Source organism: Rhagoletis zephyria, unplaced genomic scaffold (genome assembly GCF_001687245.7).
Source record: "Rhagoletis zephyria isolate East Lansing unplaced genomic scaffold, Rhagoletis_zephyria_1.1 Rzeph_scaffold_06186, whole genome shotgun sequence".
NCBI lineage: Eukaryota > Metazoa > Arthropoda > Insecta > Diptera > Tephritidae > Rhagoletis > Rhagoletis zephyria.
In genome coordinates this window covers 16510-37536 of record NW_016163269.1, presented here as the reverse complement: position 1 = coordinate 37536, position 21027 = coordinate 16510, and the positions used below count along the sequence as shown (strand labels likewise).

General features: G+C 37.8%; 1 protein-coding gene across 1 annotated transcript in view; it reads right to left on the bottom strand.

The window, feature by feature from the left end:
* Positions 1 to 54: 54 nt before the first annotated feature.
* The window catches only part of LOC108372943 (endoplasmic reticulum metallopeptidase 1), a 28849-nt gene continuing 7876 nt past the window's right edge, over positions 55 to 21027 (bottom strand). Inside the window, exons 2-9 of the mRNA XM_017628765.1 lie at positions 4517 to 5233; positions 4247 to 4452; positions 3139 to 3293; positions 2700 to 3083; positions 1485 to 1665; positions 1098 to 1423; positions 824 to 1038; positions 55 to 759 (exon numbers count right to left, since the gene is read on the bottom strand). Of these exons, the coding sequence (XP_017484254.1) occupies positions 339 to 759; positions 824 to 1038; positions 1098 to 1423; positions 1485 to 1665; positions 2700 to 3083; positions 3139 to 3293; positions 4247 to 4452; positions 4517 to 5202 (2574 nt within the window). The 5' untranslated portion in view covers positions 5203 to 5233 and the 3' untranslated portion in view covers positions 55 to 338. The remainder of the gene's footprint in view (positions 760 to 823; positions 1039 to 1097; positions 1424 to 1484; positions 1666 to 2699; positions 3084 to 3138; positions 3294 to 4246; positions 4453 to 4516; positions 5234 to 21027) is intronic.

The window sequence follows — 21027 nt, the reverse complement described above, 5'->3', positions numbered from 1 at the left end:
CAAAATTAAAATGGTAAGTCATTATTTCAAGCTCCAATAAATGGTCATTGATTATAATAATACTTGTAGTATTGAGCTTTGAAGTTTAGCCTTTTAACTCTTTGAAGCTTTCAACGTGATCTATGAGGTAATTAGGAGTCGGGCTACAGCAACAAAAGCGGCCTTAAAATAGTTTCATCTTCGAGTTTGTCTTCTCTTAGGTCAGATAATCGCTCTAACTCAGGTCAAGAAGACAACTGGAGAACCAAAACCCTCTGACCTCCATTTAAACCAAAGAAAAATTGGAAATTCTCAAAAAAATTAGGCTTCTCGGGCAAAAACTAAACCAATCTATAGGATCAAAATGGTAAAGCCAATAGTACATAAAAGTTCATTAAAGCGAGTCCCGAAAAGGGGTTTATCTCCAAACCTAATTTGTCAACAGATGACTGAAATTCGATCCAAAATATAGAATTAAGTAACTTTTCATTAATTACCTCGAATTCCAAATGAAACCGAAAAGGCGCCGGATCCAAAGCATATGAAAGATATATAAAGTATGGCGTCTTAAAGTTCTCCTGAATTGGCGTACGATCGAATGACCAGTCCACCAGTTTTGTATCATTCATGGGTTGTATGAAAACACTCATGTGATCCGGACCTGCCACCTCCAGGCTAATAATCAGATTCGTAAATGAGATGCGTTCTTTGCTCAGAATTCTCAAACGCGGCCAGCTGCCAGCCTTGGGTGCAGGACCATCGACCCAAAAGCTTTGATCACTAGTTAAAGAGAAATATTTATTAGACGCACTCATTCGATCATGAATAACTTTTCAGAGCATACCGATAGCCCAACCAGCGCGTACTGTAAATCGGATAGCCGCACATCACCTCTGTATCACAGTCAATACCCAGTTGACTGGATTTGCTCGCATTTATGTTCTCAAACAAGTAGTCTATTGAATGCGGACGACGATCGACCGGCACAACGTAGTAGCCAGAATCGTTGAAGCGAACCGACATCGCAGCATCGCCGTTGTGGAAGGTGCGTGTTGTGTGCTGCAAAATGGGAATAGTTATTATCTCTTAGTATTTTTTGGTTTATAAATTCTACTTACCGCAACATAGAAACGCTGTGGCGCTTCACGTTCGGCATATGGAAAGCCAACCGGTGTGGCAGCTAGTATGATGAATACCAAGCAAATGACGCCGAAGATGGAAATGATGGTCTTCGACTTGCGGAAGAGGCACAAAAGTGGTACCAAAAAGGGTGCCAACAGCAGACAGAGTAGCGCTGTAAAGCCACCGATAAAAAGCTCAGGATTGCTACTACCTTCGCGACCCTGCATCGGCACAAAAGTAACAAAGAAAGCATAGCAGCAGTAGCTGTAGAAGAGGAAAGGCATCAGCTGGCAGATGATGTGCGGTATTAGCCAGAGGAACGCTGTGGGAGAAGCAGGGCGCTTAAAGTACAATTCTGCTAACACAAAAATTAGGCGACTTACTAGTCTTTTGGAAGCATGTGGCCATATTCAAGATCACCGATAGTACGTAGAAACCAATGCAAAGCATCAACGCAAATGCCGAGCGTATATTAAATGAGATCAGTATAATGCAAACCATAGTCAAAATCAAGCAGTGCGCGTGCATAATCAGCTGAATAGCATAGCCCAGCGGTAATCCATGCTATGAAGAAAAGATTGGAAAAATACATTCACATATTTTGTATGTCTTCATCCATGCCACCCACCTCCTTTGTGCGACTCAAGTAGACCGCCGGCAGCAAGCCCATCATAAAGAACATCGGACAGAAGTACAAACCAAAAGTCATCCATTGCTGGGAGAACCACGACATTGAAAGGCCAACAGTATCCATGAATATCGCAATTGTGATAGTCAGCAATATGGCCAGAATCACAGCGGCGAATTGGACACCCAATAAGATGCCGAATTTGATAAAAACGCGACGCCTAAACATGCCCGTCTGGTGTGCCATATTCCAAATATAGGCCAATATAGTGATAATGGCTATGACGCAAACCAAAACATTTATCACAATGCCAGTTTCTTCCGGGTAGTAGACTATAAACCAACCAAGCACATCATAGAAAATTGTATGACCCTCAGCATATTTCTACAAAAAAGTATGGGTAAATTTTTTGAAGTTCATAGTAAATAGCTAAGCTTACCGCTGGATCTTCCATTTCTGCCGCATTACACAAAGCTTTAGTGAGCGCTAATACATTATCGCCGGTGAGCTGATACGTTCTGCGTGGTATCAGATTGAAGCGATCATACTTGGTGTGATAGACGTAGCCGTTGACAGTGTGTGCCATATCTAAGCCTGCGGAATGAAGTAGTAGAGTTAAGATAGCATGATTAGCAATAACTGTGGAGTAAATATTTTACAATTCCAACAAAAAAGAGATTCAAAAATGAGATTGTGGGAGTAAAATAGCGGTTTTGATAAATATCATATAGAGATAGGGGACTGCATTCTGAAATGTCTGCAAGAATGGTTGGCCAAGTGTCTTTAACCTCACTCAAGGGCCGGGCACTCGCAGAGANATGAGATCAGTATAATGCAAACCATAGTCAAAATCAAGCAGTGCGCGTGCATAATCAGCTGAATAGCATAGCCCAGCGGTAATCCATGCTATGAAGAAAAGATTGGAAAAATACATTCACATATTTTGTATGTCTTCATCCATGCCACCCACCTCCTTTGTGCGACTCAAGTAGACCGCCGGCAGCAAGCCCATCATAAAGAACATCGGACAGAAGTACAAACCAAAAGTCATCCATTGCTGGGAGAACCACGACATTGAAAGGCCAACAGTATCCATGAATATCGCAATTGTGATAGTCAGCAATATGGCCAGAATCACAGCGGCGAATTGGACACCCAATAAGATGCCGAATTTGATAAAAACGCGACGCCTAAACATGCCCGTCTGGTGTGCCATATTCCAAATATAGGCCAATATAGTGATAATGGCTATGACGCAAACCAAAACATTTATCACAATGCCAGTTTCTTCCGGGTAGTAGACTATAAACCAACCAAGCACATCATAGAAAATTGTATGACCCTCAGCATATTTCTACAAAAAAGTATGGGTAAATTTTTTGAAGTTCATAGTAAATAGCTAAGCTTACCGCTGGATCTTCCATTTCTGCCGCATTACACAAAGCTTTAGTGAGCGCTAATACATTATCGCCGGTGAGCTGATACGTTCTGCGTGGTATCAGATTGAAGCGATCATACTTGGTGTGATAGACGTAGCCGTTGACAGTGTGTGCCATATCTAAGCCTGCGGAATGAAGTAGTAGAGTTAAGATAGCATGATTAGCAATAACTGTGGAGTAAATATTTTACAATTCCAACAAAAAAGAGATTCAAAAATGAGATTGTGGGAGTAAAATAGCGGTTTTGATAAATATCATATAGAGATAGGGGACTGCATTCTGAAATGTCTGCAAGAATGGTTGGCCAAGTGTCTTTAACCTCACTCAAGGGCCGGGCACTCGCAGAGAATGTATTCAAGCGTCCCTTTTAGCTTGAAAACTTTCATCTGCGGCAGAAGCTGGTGCAAAAATGCTTATCCTTTCGGAATGTAATCCAAAGGGCCAGTACCCTGTGGAGACGGCCGACTGTTTGTAGGCAAGGGTAATTTAAAATTTACCAGAAATTAAGGCCAACTATCTCCTAATGTCCTTCACAAGTTTCGATCTAACTGAGGAAGAGGAGATCGCTTGAAAAGTGATCTAAGAAAATGTTTACCTGTGTTCACCTGCTAGTTCACTCTTTGTGGGAGATACAGTTCTATACCTTTGAATTTAGATTTTTTGAAATATGGTCTTTTTTTTCTTTTCCGGGCAGGTACTTATAGAAAATCAACCTCTTAGGTATGACCCTTTCGAACGCCTTTTATTTCCAGTAAAATTACATGTCTCTTAAGAAAACCCCAGAGCCCAGCCAGGATTCTATGGGTTCTCCCAAATTAGCCTTCACTAACCCAAAGTTGAGTAGTGGACTGGTAAACTCCCCCACAAGATCGTCCTCGCCCACTTCTTTAATTATATCAAATATTATTCTGGGATATTATTCGAGGCACATTAACGGTATACTCCTTATTTCTGTCTAATAATTTGATATTCCCAGAGTTTTTCTAAAAAAAAAATATTTTGGTTTTAGGACTCTTAAGAATATTTTTAAAAATAACTTTCTTCATTTTTTTTTTACCACAGAAAATTCTCTTCTCACCCGGTATTTCTCCAAAGTCTCTAAATATCCTGAAGTCTGTCTCCGAAGGCACAAATCCATTTTGGAATAATTCTTCGGCAATGCTTGACGCATAAGGATGCAAGATATGTTGACCGTAATATCGCATCAACCAAGGGTGGTCAGGACCGGACTGAAACAAAATTTCGCGACCACCCGAACCTGCTGAGTCCAAGTTGATGAGAGCCCTACAAAGTGTAGAATTCAAAATTTATTACAACTTCACTTCTACCCACATTCGAGTGCTCTCACTTGACATTGCTTGCCCATTTGTGCTGAGTTATGAAGGCATGTGATCCTTGCAAAGGATTCTCCTCGGCGCCATTGAATAAAAACACAATCGAATGCTGCAGCGGTGTCTCGTACTTCGAAATCACACGCAAAGTTTCCAACATTATGACAATCATTGTTCCCGAGTCTCCAGCGCCCGAACTCCCCGGCACCGAATCATAATGGCTGTTGATCAGCAAACTTGCCGTGCTATTTGTGCCACGTGGCGTCAACTTCACCACCACATTCTGTATGCTCTGATAGGCATTCACCATTTCCCACAGCACATAATTGCCCGAGGCAATCTGCACATCCTGCTGTATATCGTAGAGATCTGTGCGTGACTCCTGTACGATCTTACTGATTTCTGTGAGTAGAAAATGTACAGCTGTTTGTTCGTTGGCAGCGCTCCCCACCACTTTGGGACCGATTTTGGTGAGCCGCAGCAGCATACTCTCAGCACGTTCGCCTATAAAGCGGCCCGGTTGTGTAATTTCATCTTCAATTGTCAGTAGATCCGGATAGCTGTGGTAGCTGGGTATGACGGTGAGATAGAAGAGTAGAAACCAAAATGCTACGAAAAGTGGCGCCCAATACCAGCCGAATTTGCTGCGATTGTAAATGATTTTCATATTCTCATACTTGGATTTCATATTGAGTTCGTGCATGGTGGACGTTATTGAAAGGAGATCAAGTTAACTGTAACAAGATGGAAAAAAAATTAATTAAATTAAGTATTTAAGTTGAGAATTTAATAATAATAATAAAGTAGATTAGTATTACCGATTGCATAAATATCAATCGACATACTCTTGAGCTATTTTTTAACGCTAATAAATTAAATAAATGCATCGCATATTTTTGCACACATAATTATATTGTTTTACAACATAATCAGCAGCATCAAACCTTGATCCATATTAATTTGTGCTGCATGTGCTGCAGACACAACATGTCAAAACTGACATATTTATGGCGTATGTACATATTTATGTATGCTTCAGCAACATCAGTTCGTTATCACATACAGAAGCATCGTAAACATACATATATATGTATATGTATATGTACCACATAAGAGTGCGCCTTATTTTTCAACTTTGACCCGCCGAACCAAGGCGCCCTCTCAATGGGTTCATTTGGTCATAAACATGTGGTCTGCGAAAAATTTTCAAAATCGCTTAATGTGGAGGCGTGCCTCAAACGAACCTAGCTAGCGGGAGGCTTGCTCGGTAGTTTACAAACAAATTTTCTCCGTACTAATAAGGCGCACACTAATGTACAAACGTTAGACCGTACCTGAATGTAAAGTATTTCTAAAAGGCAGTTTCGAAAAAAAACTCTTGGCCTTTTTGCATTTACAGTCGGGTCTTAATGTATGATATAGCGATGTTTTTGTCTCGAGAACGCATTTTATTTTTGTTACAAAGACTACTGACCTCAAATATCCCATTCTAGTACTTAACCATCAGTTCTTATGCCCCTAACGTACCACCCCAATGTCAGTAAATTAAAGCTACCAAAACATTTAATTACACTTTTTCTGTGGAATTATTTTGAGTATTCCAGTAGAATTATTAAAAAAAAATTCTTGGCCAAGCTCGACCAAACAAAATGTTTTTTTTTCGAAATTGCCTTTCAAAAATGCCAGGGCTGTACACCGAACTATTTTTTTTTTTGCTTGTAAGGTAGTGCGATCTAATGTATAAGTACATACATATGTATCCATGTATAAAAGCTTGCACTCGTTCAAAAGCATTTCACTTAACAACACTTTTTTTTTGCAACTTCACATAAATCTTTCCACAAATCCACATAAAGCGTAAATTATTTGAGTGGCGGCATGACTTTTTGCTGCACTTCCATCAATGTGTTGCACCAATGAATAACTGCATAAATGCGCAAATATTTGCAAAAGAATAACAACCCCACAGTTGGTGTTTAATGGCAACATGACCGCCAAACTCGTTAAAATTATCAATAACAGTCATCTGTGGCGGCACGAAATGAACACAAAAAAAAAAATGCATGCGAATTGCAGAACAAAGAACAGATGGTGAAATATTAATTGAGTTGTCTGCAATTGGATAGCAGCCTATGTACCATAGCTATTTGTGGAGTAGAGGGGAACGAATGCACGCACATTTTAATTGTATGAGTGGCAAATGCTCAACGCCACGCCACGCAATCAATTGCTCTGTACTGACCCGCCTGGTGGTTTCCGCAATTGATGAATTAATTTCAATTTTTATTTTTGTTTTTCCTATATTCATGCATTTACAGACGTGTAATGTTATACATGAACAGTGTTGCCACGGGCAAATTTTTTTTCGTACCAAAGTCAACCAAAGCCTACCAAAATTTTATATAAATTGTTGCATAAATTTTTAATATTTTGTTTTAATGTCAGGTTTATTAAAAACGTAGATAACTTTACATTTAGAAAAACTAGAACACAGCTCGTATAAAACAGACTTAACCAAAAGTTTTGGTCCAAATACGCCTGCCCCAGTACTCTCGTCATCCATCTTTAATCCGTCATTATATATACCATGCTTGGGACCTTTCGTCAATAATAGTTATTATCACATCACAGCAGTCCCTTTCTGGAATTCTAACCTTGTAGGGTTTGTTGAAGGATAGCGCGGGATTATCCAGTAATGGCTTTAAAACCATCAAATGACCCCTAAGAACCCAAATTTGCTTGCTGATCATATTGGGCAGTCGTAGTGCGATCCAGCAGACCTCTTTTTCAAACAGAATAGACAAAGGAGGAATACCTGTAATGACACCAAGGGCATCCGTTGGACAAGTGCCCATAGCTCCTGTATTGGCCACGCGGACCAGTCGGTGCAGCTTGCTAAAAGTGGAACCCGCCTTTTTTGCGTAGCTTTTGGTTACTAGGCCAGTGCCGCATATGTGAAAACGGGTCTTACTACCACATTAAAAACCAATAGGTTAGTTTTGGTGATATTCCTCAAGTCTTACAATGAAGTCTCTGTCAGGTGGACAATGGTGAACTCCACCGGCGAAATATTTATATTTTTCGCAAATAACTATTATTGTCGCGGAAGCTATCAAACTCCAATCTAGCCTACCAACGTAGCAAATGGAAAAAACCCTACCAGTTTTGGTAGGAAAATACCATGGTTGGCAACACTGTACATTAATCGAGTATGTATGTATTTTATTCACTTATGCAGAAATGTACGGAGTGTGAAGTTATATATGCAAATACTTTGTTTTCATTTATGTCTATTTAAAGAGTAAATAAATCGCTTGATTAAATGAATTGCAACTGATTAAATCACTGGTTCATTGATATTTTTTTATTAATTTATAGCCATTCTGGGATGTCATATTCAAGGTTTATTAACTTAACCACTTAATGAGAATATTGTGTGATGTATGTAAATATGTATGTATGTAGATACAGTTTATGTTATGAATATTACATTTAATTAAATTGAACCTCTGAGACCTTTTGTAACAAATCTCTTATCTCTTTCAACTTGTTTTTGCCACCACCAGGGTGTTAGGTTAGGAAAGATTGAATGCTATTGATCGGTGCCTTTGTGCCGCTGCGATTCCACGTGGATCTTTTTGTTTTCCAGGCCTAGTTTTGCAGCGTAAATGCTCATAGCTCTGTCTTGTCCAGTTTGATGATAACTTAAGTTCATTTTGCGATGTAATAGGCACAAGAACCATTTCCAGAACAGGGTCACCTGTTTCGCAAGGCTTTGCCTACCAGCAAGACGCATAACGTACTGTCTACATTGTTTAATTATTCTGTTGGAGATCCTAAAGGTTATTGAGTACAATGCTTTCCAATCTATATGGGTACCAGGGCAACAAGGGAGTCGAGGAAAAGCCGATCAGTTAGCTAGAATGGCTATACTAACACGATAAACGCAGCGCTAAGAAGGCAAAATACCAAACTGCGGGGTCTTCGTCAAGCTGGTGACCCTAAACATAGTAGAATAATTCTATACAGAAGGGTGGTCAGCTCAGTTTTACTTTATGTACAGTACATTTGCTCCATCGCTAAAAGCTTCGGGTTGCTGGTTAAAAGGGGGACTTGGACACAATGACTAAAACCAAAAGAGGTCAGGTCACCTCGAAGACTCTGAGTTGGAGGCGTCAATTTGGAAAAATTATTATCAAGCTCAATGTGAGTTCGCTGAATGCCGTTGAGTGTCTCAATAAGCGAGACCGAACCATCAAAGAGCTATGGGTATGGGATAAAGCAAGGTAAGTGTCGTACTCGTTTGTACTCAAGCCAAGAGACGAACTTAAGCACGGATATACTACGCCAGCCTAACGAAACCTGCACTTTGAAACGTTACCAACAAAACACCTCGCCTAGTGGAGGTGAAAGAGGACATTCGTTGGAATATCGGAGTTCGCTAAGCGCCAACGATCGGTGGAGGAAACGCCAGTAACATTAACGAAAAAAGCCGAAAAGCATGGAATCTGGACTAGATTATTTGCTAAAATGGCAAGGCAAATAGCAATAGAAATGGGTCTTAACCGCATAAGCAAAAGTGAACAATGGAGTTCGAATTTAGTTAGCTTACTTTCCAGCGGGTTACAGCATGAAAAATATTTAACATGTGAAGATGTGAGGTTATACATTTTTTTATACAAGTATTTTTAATTAATAAGACTCTGCGACAGTCGAAACCAGCCCGGACTTTATTAACATTTTATGGCCTACTAAAGTTTTAATGTCCCCCCGGCCTAAGTAGTTTTCAAAAAGGTAGAAGAAAAAATTAAAATTGATATCTGAGCGAAATTAAAGGTTAAGACAACATTTTAACCCATTAGTTCCTGCCTAAAGGGGTCGGTTTGACCTTTACTTCAAGAAACCCCCAAAAAGGAAATTTGGAAGGTCGTAAGAGGATTAATATATTCTAGAAAATTATTCTTCGGAAAATTTTACTAGGGGTCACCTCAGGTAAAAACTCCACCTAAGGCTTTATAAATTTAACACAAAAAATCTATGCCAAGAAGAATTAACAGCCAAATTTAATTTTAAAATTTTTTGTGGAAAAAATCCCAGTTTTTTTTTTGCTGATTTTTATTTTAATTTTTTAGAGACTTCCACGTTGGTGGAATGAAGTTTTTACCTGAGAAGACCGCTAGTAACATTTTCCGAAGAATAATTTTTTAGAATATATCAATCCTCTAACGAACTTCCAAATTTACTTTTTGCGGGGTTGCTGGAAGTAAGGGTCAAAAGGACCTTTTCAGGCGGAAGCTAATGGGTTAAAATGTTCTACGCCGTAAAACAAAAATACGAGCTAACTTTTGAAAATCCATCGAGTGTTTTATTACTGAATAAAAAAAAATATTAGCAAAGTCTGAACTGGTTTGAATTGTCATAAAATTGTGGCACAGTGTAACTTCTATTCAAAAAGAGGGAGCACAAGCTATGTCATACTAATAAATAAAACAATTCTCTGATAAAACCGATAAGGAGATTTCATATTTGTCGTATTAGTACAAAATTCTGTAGTTAACTGCCGATTTTTAGTTAACTACGCACTGTGAATTTGGCCCTTAGGAGCGCAAAAAATTAATAAATATAATTTTTCAAGACCTCTTAAAATTTGTATTGCCGCTAAAGTAATGTATTCATGCTGTTTTAGCGAAATTAAACGGAAAGTGGCATAGTTGTAGCTTTCCTGCGGCGAAAAGGAAAAGTAAGGAATCCAAGTCAATCGAAATTTTTACGAAAATTTATTTTTAATTTTATATGAATTTTGTTAAAGAATAAACTACACTTTTATAAAAAAAAATTATTTAAATTAAAAAATAATAAAATAAATATGTAGTAAAATCTTTTCAATATGTAAGTGGCGTATAGTTATGATAAGCACTATAGCAGCATTCTAGTTCAGAACCTGTAGCTTTTCCTGCAGCGGACAAAAATCGAAAATTGCGAAAATATTTAACATCTATAAAAATACGTATGAACGTGCCTTAATGTTTGACTCACTAAGGGACAGTATTATATATGAAGCAAAGTTTTGCATTGTGTTACTAGAGTACCCTCAACTTGTCAAATGCATATCGTGCGCATAGACACCTCAATCAGTCATACGCGGTAGCCCTGTATTAATCCATAGTATGAGTGGACGTAACTTTTTAAAATAATTTTTGCATTAAAGAAGGACTATTTGCAAGTAAGTTTTTTCCTTTTTCATTAGTTTATGTGTAACAGTTTTAAAATTGTGGCTATTCAAAAAAGCTCTATAAAATTAACTAGAAAGTAGTTATTTCGTGGATGACAAAAAAAAAGCACCCCAGAGTACCCTCATTTGATTTTTATAAAAATATTTTTTTAATCCTTTAGGAAGCCCTCACAAAATTTAGCTTTCGCTTTGCATCACTTTAAAAATACAAAAGCGAAACGACGAATCTCAACATTTTTAACTTGCGAAGAAATCCCCAAGGTTCAACCAAGGTCAACCTGTACAATATTTTCCAGTTACGGTTATTTATTTCATGTAAATACCAAAATATAAACATCATGTTCCATATCAAAGTTGATAAAAAAATTTTTCGCAGCGGTCGATAAATTTACATTTTTATTAGTGCTGTTACTTTTGCTTAAATGGTTTTGAACCATCATAAACTATTTACTTCACACACCCCAAATCATTTTAATTAGTTAATTATTTTTGTCCAGCTAAATCGTCACTTTTGCCATGTGTGCAGCGTTAGCAACTTACATAGCACAATACACAGCTATAAAATAATAATTCTTTCTGATAAAATAATTTTGCTTTTGTATTTGTAATTGCATTCAAATTTATGTATGTAGATATATAGAATTTCAGTTTTGCACTCAGTCCATTATTATTTATGGTCATTGGCTTATCACTACGACGCCTCTATGAACTCGTAAATGCATTCAAGTTCATTGTTGGTTGATAAAAAAAAAACAACAAATATAATTGTAAAACGAAGTAGATAAACAAATAAATAAAAAACCATAGCCGTAAATGTTTGTGTTTTTTTTTAAATTAAGATAGCTGTTTATGAGTTTATATAGTACAATCAATTAGTTAAATAAGTATCCATTAGTACATTCCTAATGTATCGGTATTTGATATCGGTGTTTTAAACTTGCCGTAATATCATTTATTATGCTTTCATTGCTGTTGTTTGGATAACACTTCTTATTGACTTGCTGCAGTCATAAATCCAGCAAAGCACTAATTAAAATATTAAGCTTTTGTTTGAACTTTGTACTTCTTTATTCAAATAAAGTATTTTGTTTGGCTGAGATAATGGTAGTTGCCCAATCGAATGCGGCACACTTGGGCCATCAGAAAGTTATCCAACTCTATATCAGTAATAGCTCCATCAAAGCCACTGTCAGAAATTGGGGAGGCTTCGAGGGAATGTAGGTTGGCGAAACTTATGTTGCCTTCAATTTCGTTAGGTGGTGCCCGGATTTGCTTTGATGGAACAGATTGGCCTGCAGACAGCTTTTGGGGCCGTTGACTGGACACTTTATGTGGCCTAACACCTGACTTTAATCGGCATACATGACAACATCTTTTTCTGCCTTGTAGAGGATCATATGACCTAAGCATATCCCCGGATATTTTAAATTCACGTTTTTGTAAGCCCCTTTTATCTACCTCTTGGAACATATCTATCTAAGGTACATTCCATGTTTATAGCCTATATGGAAACTGGTATTTGTAGCGTCATTACATTGTTCAACATCAATTGTTCCTTTGCTGGAGCGGCCATCCACGCTTTCGTTTCCGTCCAGGCCCCTAAGGTCAGGTACCCAGTACAAATGCATTTTTAATTTATTCTGCATTCTAAATAGGACACTTTTTTTTTGTCATCATATTTATTGTGGTTTCATAGTAATTTCCGCTTGTGAGATGCTACAATGCTTTGGGAGCTTTAATGACTTTTTTTATTCCTATTGATTTGCAGTAGGCATTTGCTTCTACGCCTTCTAGAGTCTTTGAACTGTCTGTCTGTGAACCCATGAATTTTACTACACAACTGTGCCTTGCATCTCTGCAATCGTTATTGATAAACTTTCACCGAATTGCATCATTCATCTATATTTCCTTTCACATGGCGGGAGAGCTTACTATGCCCGTATGATGTGCTTTTCAACTAACCAGTACCACTGAAGTTTCTGGGGCTATATTGTTAGAAGGCAGGTACTCTGCTGAGTCGAGTTTTTCATAAATTTTCTTATTCATTTCTCCACACTAGTACTTCGTAGAATAATACTGGTTTCAAAATTGCAGTGAATGACCCCAATGTCCTGTATTAGTGGACATGCTTCCGCCATTGCTGTTTTTATATATCGCACACCATCTTCAAAAGTGGCACAACTCAAAAATACACGTTCATCAGAAAATGCGAAAAAATATTTTTTTAAAAATGCCAAATTTTGAGTTGTGTCACCTTTGAAAATGGTGCTCGTTATGCAGTACATTTGTAAAGAGCGCTAGGATTGTTTTGTTGGCATTCATACATAAGTCTGTATTTTCTGTGAATATTTGTGAATATCGCGCAGTACTTGGTTCATCAACAAGCGCATCGTATGGCACTCACAGATAGCTCCACAGAGCTTTTAAAACAATAACAAGCCCAGATGTTTAGATCTGAATCCTCAGAGCCTTAGAACCTCAGAGTGATATTTAGTTTCACTGAATGTTTCGCTTTCTAAATTTCAAATAAAAATATGATTTTCTTCTGCTGTAATGTCCACTAAGTAATTTAATTTAGGCATCATAACGCCTACCAGGTGTGCTAGTATTTTAAATAAGTACTTTTTAAATCTAACTCTTCTTCTACATAGGTTCCCACGAAAGCGCTTTGTCGATCATAAACTCCACAGTCTAGTGAAAGTATTCTGTCAGTGGCTACAAATTCAATATTATCTGTATTATCTAAGGCCTCAAGAAGTTTCTCTATCCACCAAAAGACAGAATAAAAAAAAAACACTGTAACTGCCCCAAAAAAAAAAATTATTTTCATTACCATTTCCTTTTCTCATTAAGTAAAGCAAATAGCTAAACATCTGCAACCATTTAAATGCATACAAATTCTCAAAACCGAACCAAAACTGTCATAAATTGTTTGCAAAAATAAAGTGTGACAAAATTGTGTTTATTTTTCTAAAAGCATTAAAATATGTGCATATGTATGTACGTAGGTATGATTGTATTTGGCACATGTCGAAAAGCTCTTCCATTTAAGTTAAAAACAAAAAATTCAATATAATAATTTAAGCAAAGCAAAATACAACAATATTAGAAATCCAGAGTAACTAACTAAAATGAACGTTGTGCAATAAATCCAGTTTTAGAGTGTTGTAGGGAGCTTGCGAAGCGGTTATCTTAAACTAGTTTTTTTGCATAGATCTTAGAAATTAACTATTCTAGCATAAGTCTACATTCGCTATTAATTATGTTTGTATGTACATATTATTTGCCTTTTATTGCTTAAAATAATTTTATAGCTCATATAAAGTGAGCTTTTACATACCGGGTACTGATACTAAAATTTGTTTTTCTCACTAAAAAAAAAAATTACTCGTATGCCCATTACGGCATTTCTATTTGTTGTTTACTCCCATTTTCATGTAATCGTGTAAATTTAAAAATGACAAAAGCCCAAATTTTCATTTCTAATTTGTCTATAAATATGTATGATCACATAAATGTCATGCAGCGATAACCCGAACTAGTGCACCAAATTTCGAACTCAGCACTAGATCTTTATTGCCAAAAGCGAACTAGTCCGATATTAACTAGATCCGCATCACTTCAAAAGCAGTGAAATGTGGTTATTTTATCAAACTTTTTTATTTTACTTTTTAAAACTGCATATCGCTAGCTAAGAGTGAATAGTTACTAAGTCCACAAGAAGCAAGAACAATTAAAAATTCATCATTTTCTAAGAGATCAAATCAACTATTTTATTTTCAAACTTTTCTATTTAGCGATATGCAAATTTGCTAAGTCTAAAATAGTCACAGAAAATGTGAGAAGTGTCAAAGAATACAAAAACTTTTCATTAGAAATCTATATCCAAGGTGATGAATTTACAACTGGTTTGAAGCTACAAAAATAGGGATGCAAAGCGGAGTAGAACACATCAGTAGAATTTAAGCCTAGTTCGTAAGTCATCGCAAGGTTAAATTCTCCAGTTTCCAGCATGCAAAACATAATTAACGCGTACTAGTCATGGTTATAAATTCTCTAATACCAAACCAGGTCGGCACTAGTGCGTTTCGCCACCAGGTGTATGTACATACATACATACATATGTAATTGGCTATGTTTTCTTTACAGCTAAGCGATTTTGGTGTTTTATTAGTACAGAATGAAAAACAACAAATGAGAAAACAATAATTTAACCAAATAACACAAAAAAAAAAATCATTTGCAAACATCATAAACTGTCGTACAGCATTTAAATAGAAGATGGCGTGTGCTACTAAAAGAATATGCACATAAATTCGAATACACGCATATTTATATGAACAGCTATTTATTTGGTCCTCCTGTTTGTCATCGCAGTGATGAGCTGGTTGACGGTGCCGTTTTCCTCGAGCCATTTCTTTTTTTTCAATTATTATTTTTTTGGGTGTTTTCTTATTTCATTTGCCTTCAAATCAACTAGCTTTTTGCTTGTGATCACCGAGCAGGTTGTTTCCGAAAATATCTTAGCAAGATGAAAAATTGTATATGACATTAAAATGGAAAAAAAAAGAAAATTGCTTATTTGCATGATTCAACCGGCACAGCACGAAGCATTAAAAAGTGAAAAATTGCCTGCGAATTGTAAAATAATATTTGGCATTACTGTTTTATTTACATAAGAATCTAAATATAAATGCATTTAAAAACGCTTTTTAATTAACTCAGCTATTTAAATTTTGTTTGGGGAGAGGGGAGAGAGAGTCTGTACTTTTGTGGTATGTTCACATGCGCACATGGACTGGGTTTGGGAACGGCCGCACAAAAAAAAAGTTACAAAAAATTACATTAAGTTTAAACCATTTACTTTCCCCGATGACAGTTTGGAGTTGCGATATATTCACTTCCATTATCTCTACCAAGATGGTGAAAAAGCTTTACCCCAATTGCTTGAGTCGCCTTGCCTCTAGAGCTGGGCACTGACATAGGAACTGGTGAATCGTTTCCTTCACTTCTCATACTCTCATACGCCATCTTTGGAGTATTGTTACAATGGCTCCGCAGACTTGTTTAACCTAGGGCATAAATAGAGGTCTTGTGATTTCAAAGTCGTCTCCATTGCTGCATAGATCATTTGTTACAGCTAAGATGTACTTAACAATTTTGCTCAGTGACAATAGGGAGCTATTCGCCTCACTGATCTGTATTTTCGAAATGCGTCTTACCAACTCACAGACTATTTCGTTTCCTTCGATATTACTGCGCCAAGGAATCCAACAGAGAGGGGTTTTGTAATGACTCAGTGATGCTAGCGGTGCGCGACATTTTCGTACAATTGTTTATTTGGATGCTAAAGAGCGTGTCAGACTTGGCAATATTTCCAACTTTTCCACGCAATTCGCTGTCAAATCGAGAAATAGAAATCAGTTTCGGAAATTAAAGTTGCAAAATGTGACTGCAACTAAAAGCACACTAATCGATTTCGGAAATATATTTCAACTTGCTCGTGCTGTGCTCTTTCGAAAGACACTTTACATGCAAGGTGTGACTGTAAATGCAATTGCTTTCTGAAATTTCTCAATTTGACAGCCTTTTCGAAATACATTTCAGCGCCAGCGTTCCTCGTCAGGGACTTAATACGTGAAAATGAAGGATCATATTTAACCCTTCTTGGCGGGCGATGACAATCTTATTCTTACTCTTTCCTCGACGTTGCGCCTCCACCTTTCCGGCGGAAAATTTAAAGTTAGTCGTATCTAACTTTTGTAAAGGGTCCTGTGAGTCATAGTCTACTACTAGGGTAGGCAGTAGCTTATGAATAGTCTGATGAAATTTTCTCACCCAAGCCAGATGCTGCTTATGCATAAAGGAAATCATACCCAAAAAAAAAAACCCCGGCTAGGCGGTGCCAGAGTCAAGTAGTCGAACTGATTGTCTGATCGGCCTGATGGGTTTTGTATTAGCAATGGCCAGCAAAAAAATGGCGAAATACTTCTCTGAAAAAATATTGTATGCTTAAAGGCTCTAAAGGGCGCGGAAAGTATTTAATAAGGCCATATATACACAATTTCATCCGAAATATTTCGCTTTCTAGAACTGTGCGGTGCTTTACTTACTATGGAATAGGCCTTGTTTGCTAGCCATGCATATCAAGTGGTTTATTGAATTGGTGTAGTCAACCATGCCGCCAATATTTAATGGTGGATGCCACTAAAACGAGTCTATCATCTAAGCTACGATCCAAAGCATACCACAGAGTCTTAATGGGACTGAGGTCACAGACTAGCCCACCTAGCTGAGTCCCACCTCCGCCAACCCCTTGGAAGAGCTCTGCAGGAATCTCTAATGTTTTTTTTTTTAATAATTTAGAGATAAAAAAGTGAAAGAACCGTTTTCCAGTAGTTTTGATTCACATGAAAATATAATAAGAAGTATCGTAAAAATATTAATTACAGTCTTAACTTTCTATGTAGTTTTCATGCAAACTGCTAAAACTTTACTACTATATTTCACATTCAGCAGTCATGATACGAGTAAATAATACCAATTCATTTTTCGACATCTGCAAGGCAATCAAAACGTAGAAAACAATAAAAACCAAAATCTTCGCTGTTGAGGCAAATTTCATTTATTTTCAAAATGATATTGCAACTCACAGCAACCAGGCTACATACACACCACTCCCAAGGCTCGTAAAATTTTTGCATGAAATTTAGTATTTGATGAATGAAAAATGAAACCGGCAGCATGTATGTAGTATCAACACGTTGCAGTCTCATTGCAACAGCAGAACTTTTACGCAATGCATTTAATGCCAAGCAATGCAGAGTATGCGGCACAAGTGGGTAATTTCAAAAGAAATGCTTGCCTCTTAAAAATAACTGCAAATACGCTTAATTAAAAAAGTGCATAAATAGCAGTCCGACTAACTTCCCGATTGTCTGCCTGCCTGGCTGCCTGCCTGCCTGCCTGCCTGAATGTAAGAGAGTGACTTGTGGAACCAGAGAATTTGCCATGCGGCAATTAACCAGCAACTGTACAGTTTTTTAATTACTATTTTCGGCCGAATGGGAAACGTAATGCGCCACGCCGTTAACCCAGTTCTAACGGCTGGTATTGATTTACCAAAAAAAAATACATTAAAACATGAGAAATTAGTTTCGAAATGAAGACGTGCAATAACGACAATTGCTGGTGCTGCCGTTGTTTTTGCTATAAAGGTCGTTGCCCCACACAACCACACCCACATACGCAGACACATTAGCAGGCCTCCGCTTGCTTGCACACTTCACATTGCATTGCGTTGCAATGTATTAATCTACATATGCATGTATGTATTTATGCAAATCGTATTTGTGTCGATGTGTCGTCGTCATTCTAGACATCGCCACCTCAGCAGCGCATTTTCATCGCTTGGGGCAAGCATGAACCCCATGAGCAAGTGTGCCATTTGCCTGCAATATGTATGTATGTATTCTAAAACACTTGCGCATCTGTGTTCATTTCACATTTCTCTTCGCATATTTTCGCAAAGTACCCTCATGTGTACAGTTATATGCAAATGTGCATATTTTTCTGTTCGTTCGCTACTTTTTTTTTTTTGGCTTTTGGTTTTTGCAATTTTCATTAAACCATTCTGACTGACGTCGTCTCGGTGCAACTCATTAATTTCATTGCATTTTTTTCCTTCTCGCTGCACAAAACAACAGTGGCCCTGTCGGCTCAGAGAGACCCTTCGCAATGCTGACGGAGCTGGTGGTATTTCTCAACGTCAATTATTTGGCCGTATTAGTTTCTTCAGGCGCTTTTAGTAGTCCAGGCGACATATAAATCAGAAAAAGTTTTTAAAAAAGCTTCTCATAAAATCCATTTACCGTATGGAGGTGGCGCAAAGCTGTAAGTCCCTCCGTCACGATCACAAATTGGAGGAGAAGCTGGGCCAAACTTTAAGCACAAGTGGAAGCACTAAAATATTATTATAATTATTATTATTAGTTGCTCCAGGATACCAAATTCAGACATCGCGGCAAAAAGGCAACTTCTTTTCTGCTGTTGAAAGTGGCTTTGTGATCGATAAATGGACGCCATGTGCCCATCTACGTGCCTTTTTTGTTGCGTTAACCATAATGAATACCTGGCCAATGGCAGATTTTCCAGGTTTATAGCCAAACTTCTTCTTCTTATTTGGCACTGCAACCGTTTGTCGGTTTGAGCCGAGACCAAAAAAGCTTCTCGAATTGTCTCTCGCCTGTGCGAATTTGCGCCAGGGTCGTAGAACAGTTCTCTCGAAAGCACCCAAAGCATGAGGAGCATGGCGAGAGACTTGTGGAGCGTAATTTTTGTTCATCGGTAGAGGGCCCAAAGTGGCACCTACATTCTTCGCTTAACCGCCAGGCTGACGTTGTTGGTGATGTTTCTGCTGGATGCTAGGTAGACAAAGACCCTTCACTGCTTCAAAGTTATAGCTTTCAACAGTGACGTGTGTCCCGAAACCCATGGACTCTTTATATGTTGGCAGGAGATACTCTGTCTTGTCTTCATTCACCGCTACACCAACTTCTTTAGCTTCTTTTTTTAACTGGAAAATGTTGCGGTTACGTCCCTTTGTTTCCTACCGACGGTTTACGCTTTCCAGCATCAGATTGAAATTATCCCAAGAGAGTGAATCGCGTTTTCTAAAACCGTCTTTGGTCTCAAACTGCGCGGACAGGTCTTTCCCAATTTGGACGGAGCTGAAAGTTGTGCTTAACTTCACTCTGCGGGTTGGTTTTGCGTGGACTCCAAATTTAGACATATTGTCAGCTTCTCTTCCTGCTATCAAAAGCAGCTTTAAAGTCGACAAAAAGATGATATGTCTTGATGTTCTCTGAAAATCTGATCAATGGTGGACTTACCAGGTCTGAAGCCAGACTGGTTCGTGAACAGCTTCAGTCTGCGGCACAGTGTCGTCGACAGGAGCTTGTATACGATATTAAGAAGGCTTATTCCGCGATAGTTGGGGAAAAGGTATGCGTTCATCTGACCATATTCTGCATAAGAGTTAATTCAAGCACCTTATCAACTCCTCGTCGCCGTACTTCAATAGCTCGGCTCGTTGAAAAGTTTCGCTTTGAGGCCAACGCCGATTTCGCGATCCCTTAAATGGCAGCTGTAGTAGACATGCCAAGGCCTCACGTGTTTCTTGTCTTCCCCAGTCCAGTGCATTTCTTTGATGGCGGTGATGTGAGGCTTTGCTCTAATGTGGACATCCAGCCAGGCGGAGACAACTTCCTCATTAAGGGTCCAGACATTCCCGCTGCATTCCTTCAAATCATAGTCCGTTAAACATTTGTCATGGTCGCCCTCAAAAGAAGGGGTTCTCATCCAAGGCAGAGTTGTTCTTTCAATTGAAATGCGTCTTCACGTGGCGGGTACCAAAAGCAGCGCGCAACCTGAAGCTGGGTGGGTTTTGTTAAGTTAAACGATCCATTTGCACCAAGAGAGATACAGATAAGGCGGTTATTACAAACGTTTCTGTGTATTTTAAAGTCGATTTGGGGGATAAGGTACAAAAAAATAATAATTATTTTCTAAAACCGGTCACAATCCGCTTAAGTCATTTAAAATGTTATTAAGTAGGTGATACATATGTAAATAATATTTTTATAGATTTCCGCCTACTAGTGCGCCGTGCCCCGACACAAATCATTCTAAGAATTTTTCATGAAGATAATTTCATCTTTTTTTCATTTTCAAATGGACTCATCTGACTTATTTACGACTTTCCAATGAAAATAAATTAAATTCGTCTTTGTTATTTAAGAAATTTTAAACCGGCAAGCACGTTAATATGTATGTAAATGTACTATACATATATGTGCATAGTATGTTTGTATAAAAGATTACTACTCATTAGTTTTAATACACAAATGCTGAAAAGTGGAAAATTGTGAATGATTTTCTCAATTCCATGCGATTAAATACGCCAACACAAATCAATGGATGATTTTGTTTTCAACTATTTATGTACATACATACATACATATGTATGCATATATATACAGGGTGTCCCAGAAGTAACGTGCCAAACTTTAGGGCAAGGTAGGTGGGGGGGTGAGCTCACTGATAAACAAAAAATTTTCAGGTAAAAGTGTCACCGTTTTTGAAATATTTACATTTTTTCGAATTTAAAAAAAATCGTGCCTTTTCATGTGTTTTCTTTAACTGCAACTACAAACCGGGCAATACTTAGTAAATTTTTTATGTAAAATACTTCCAGATAGTTGCCTCTCCATACTCAAATGCAATGTAGTTAAAATA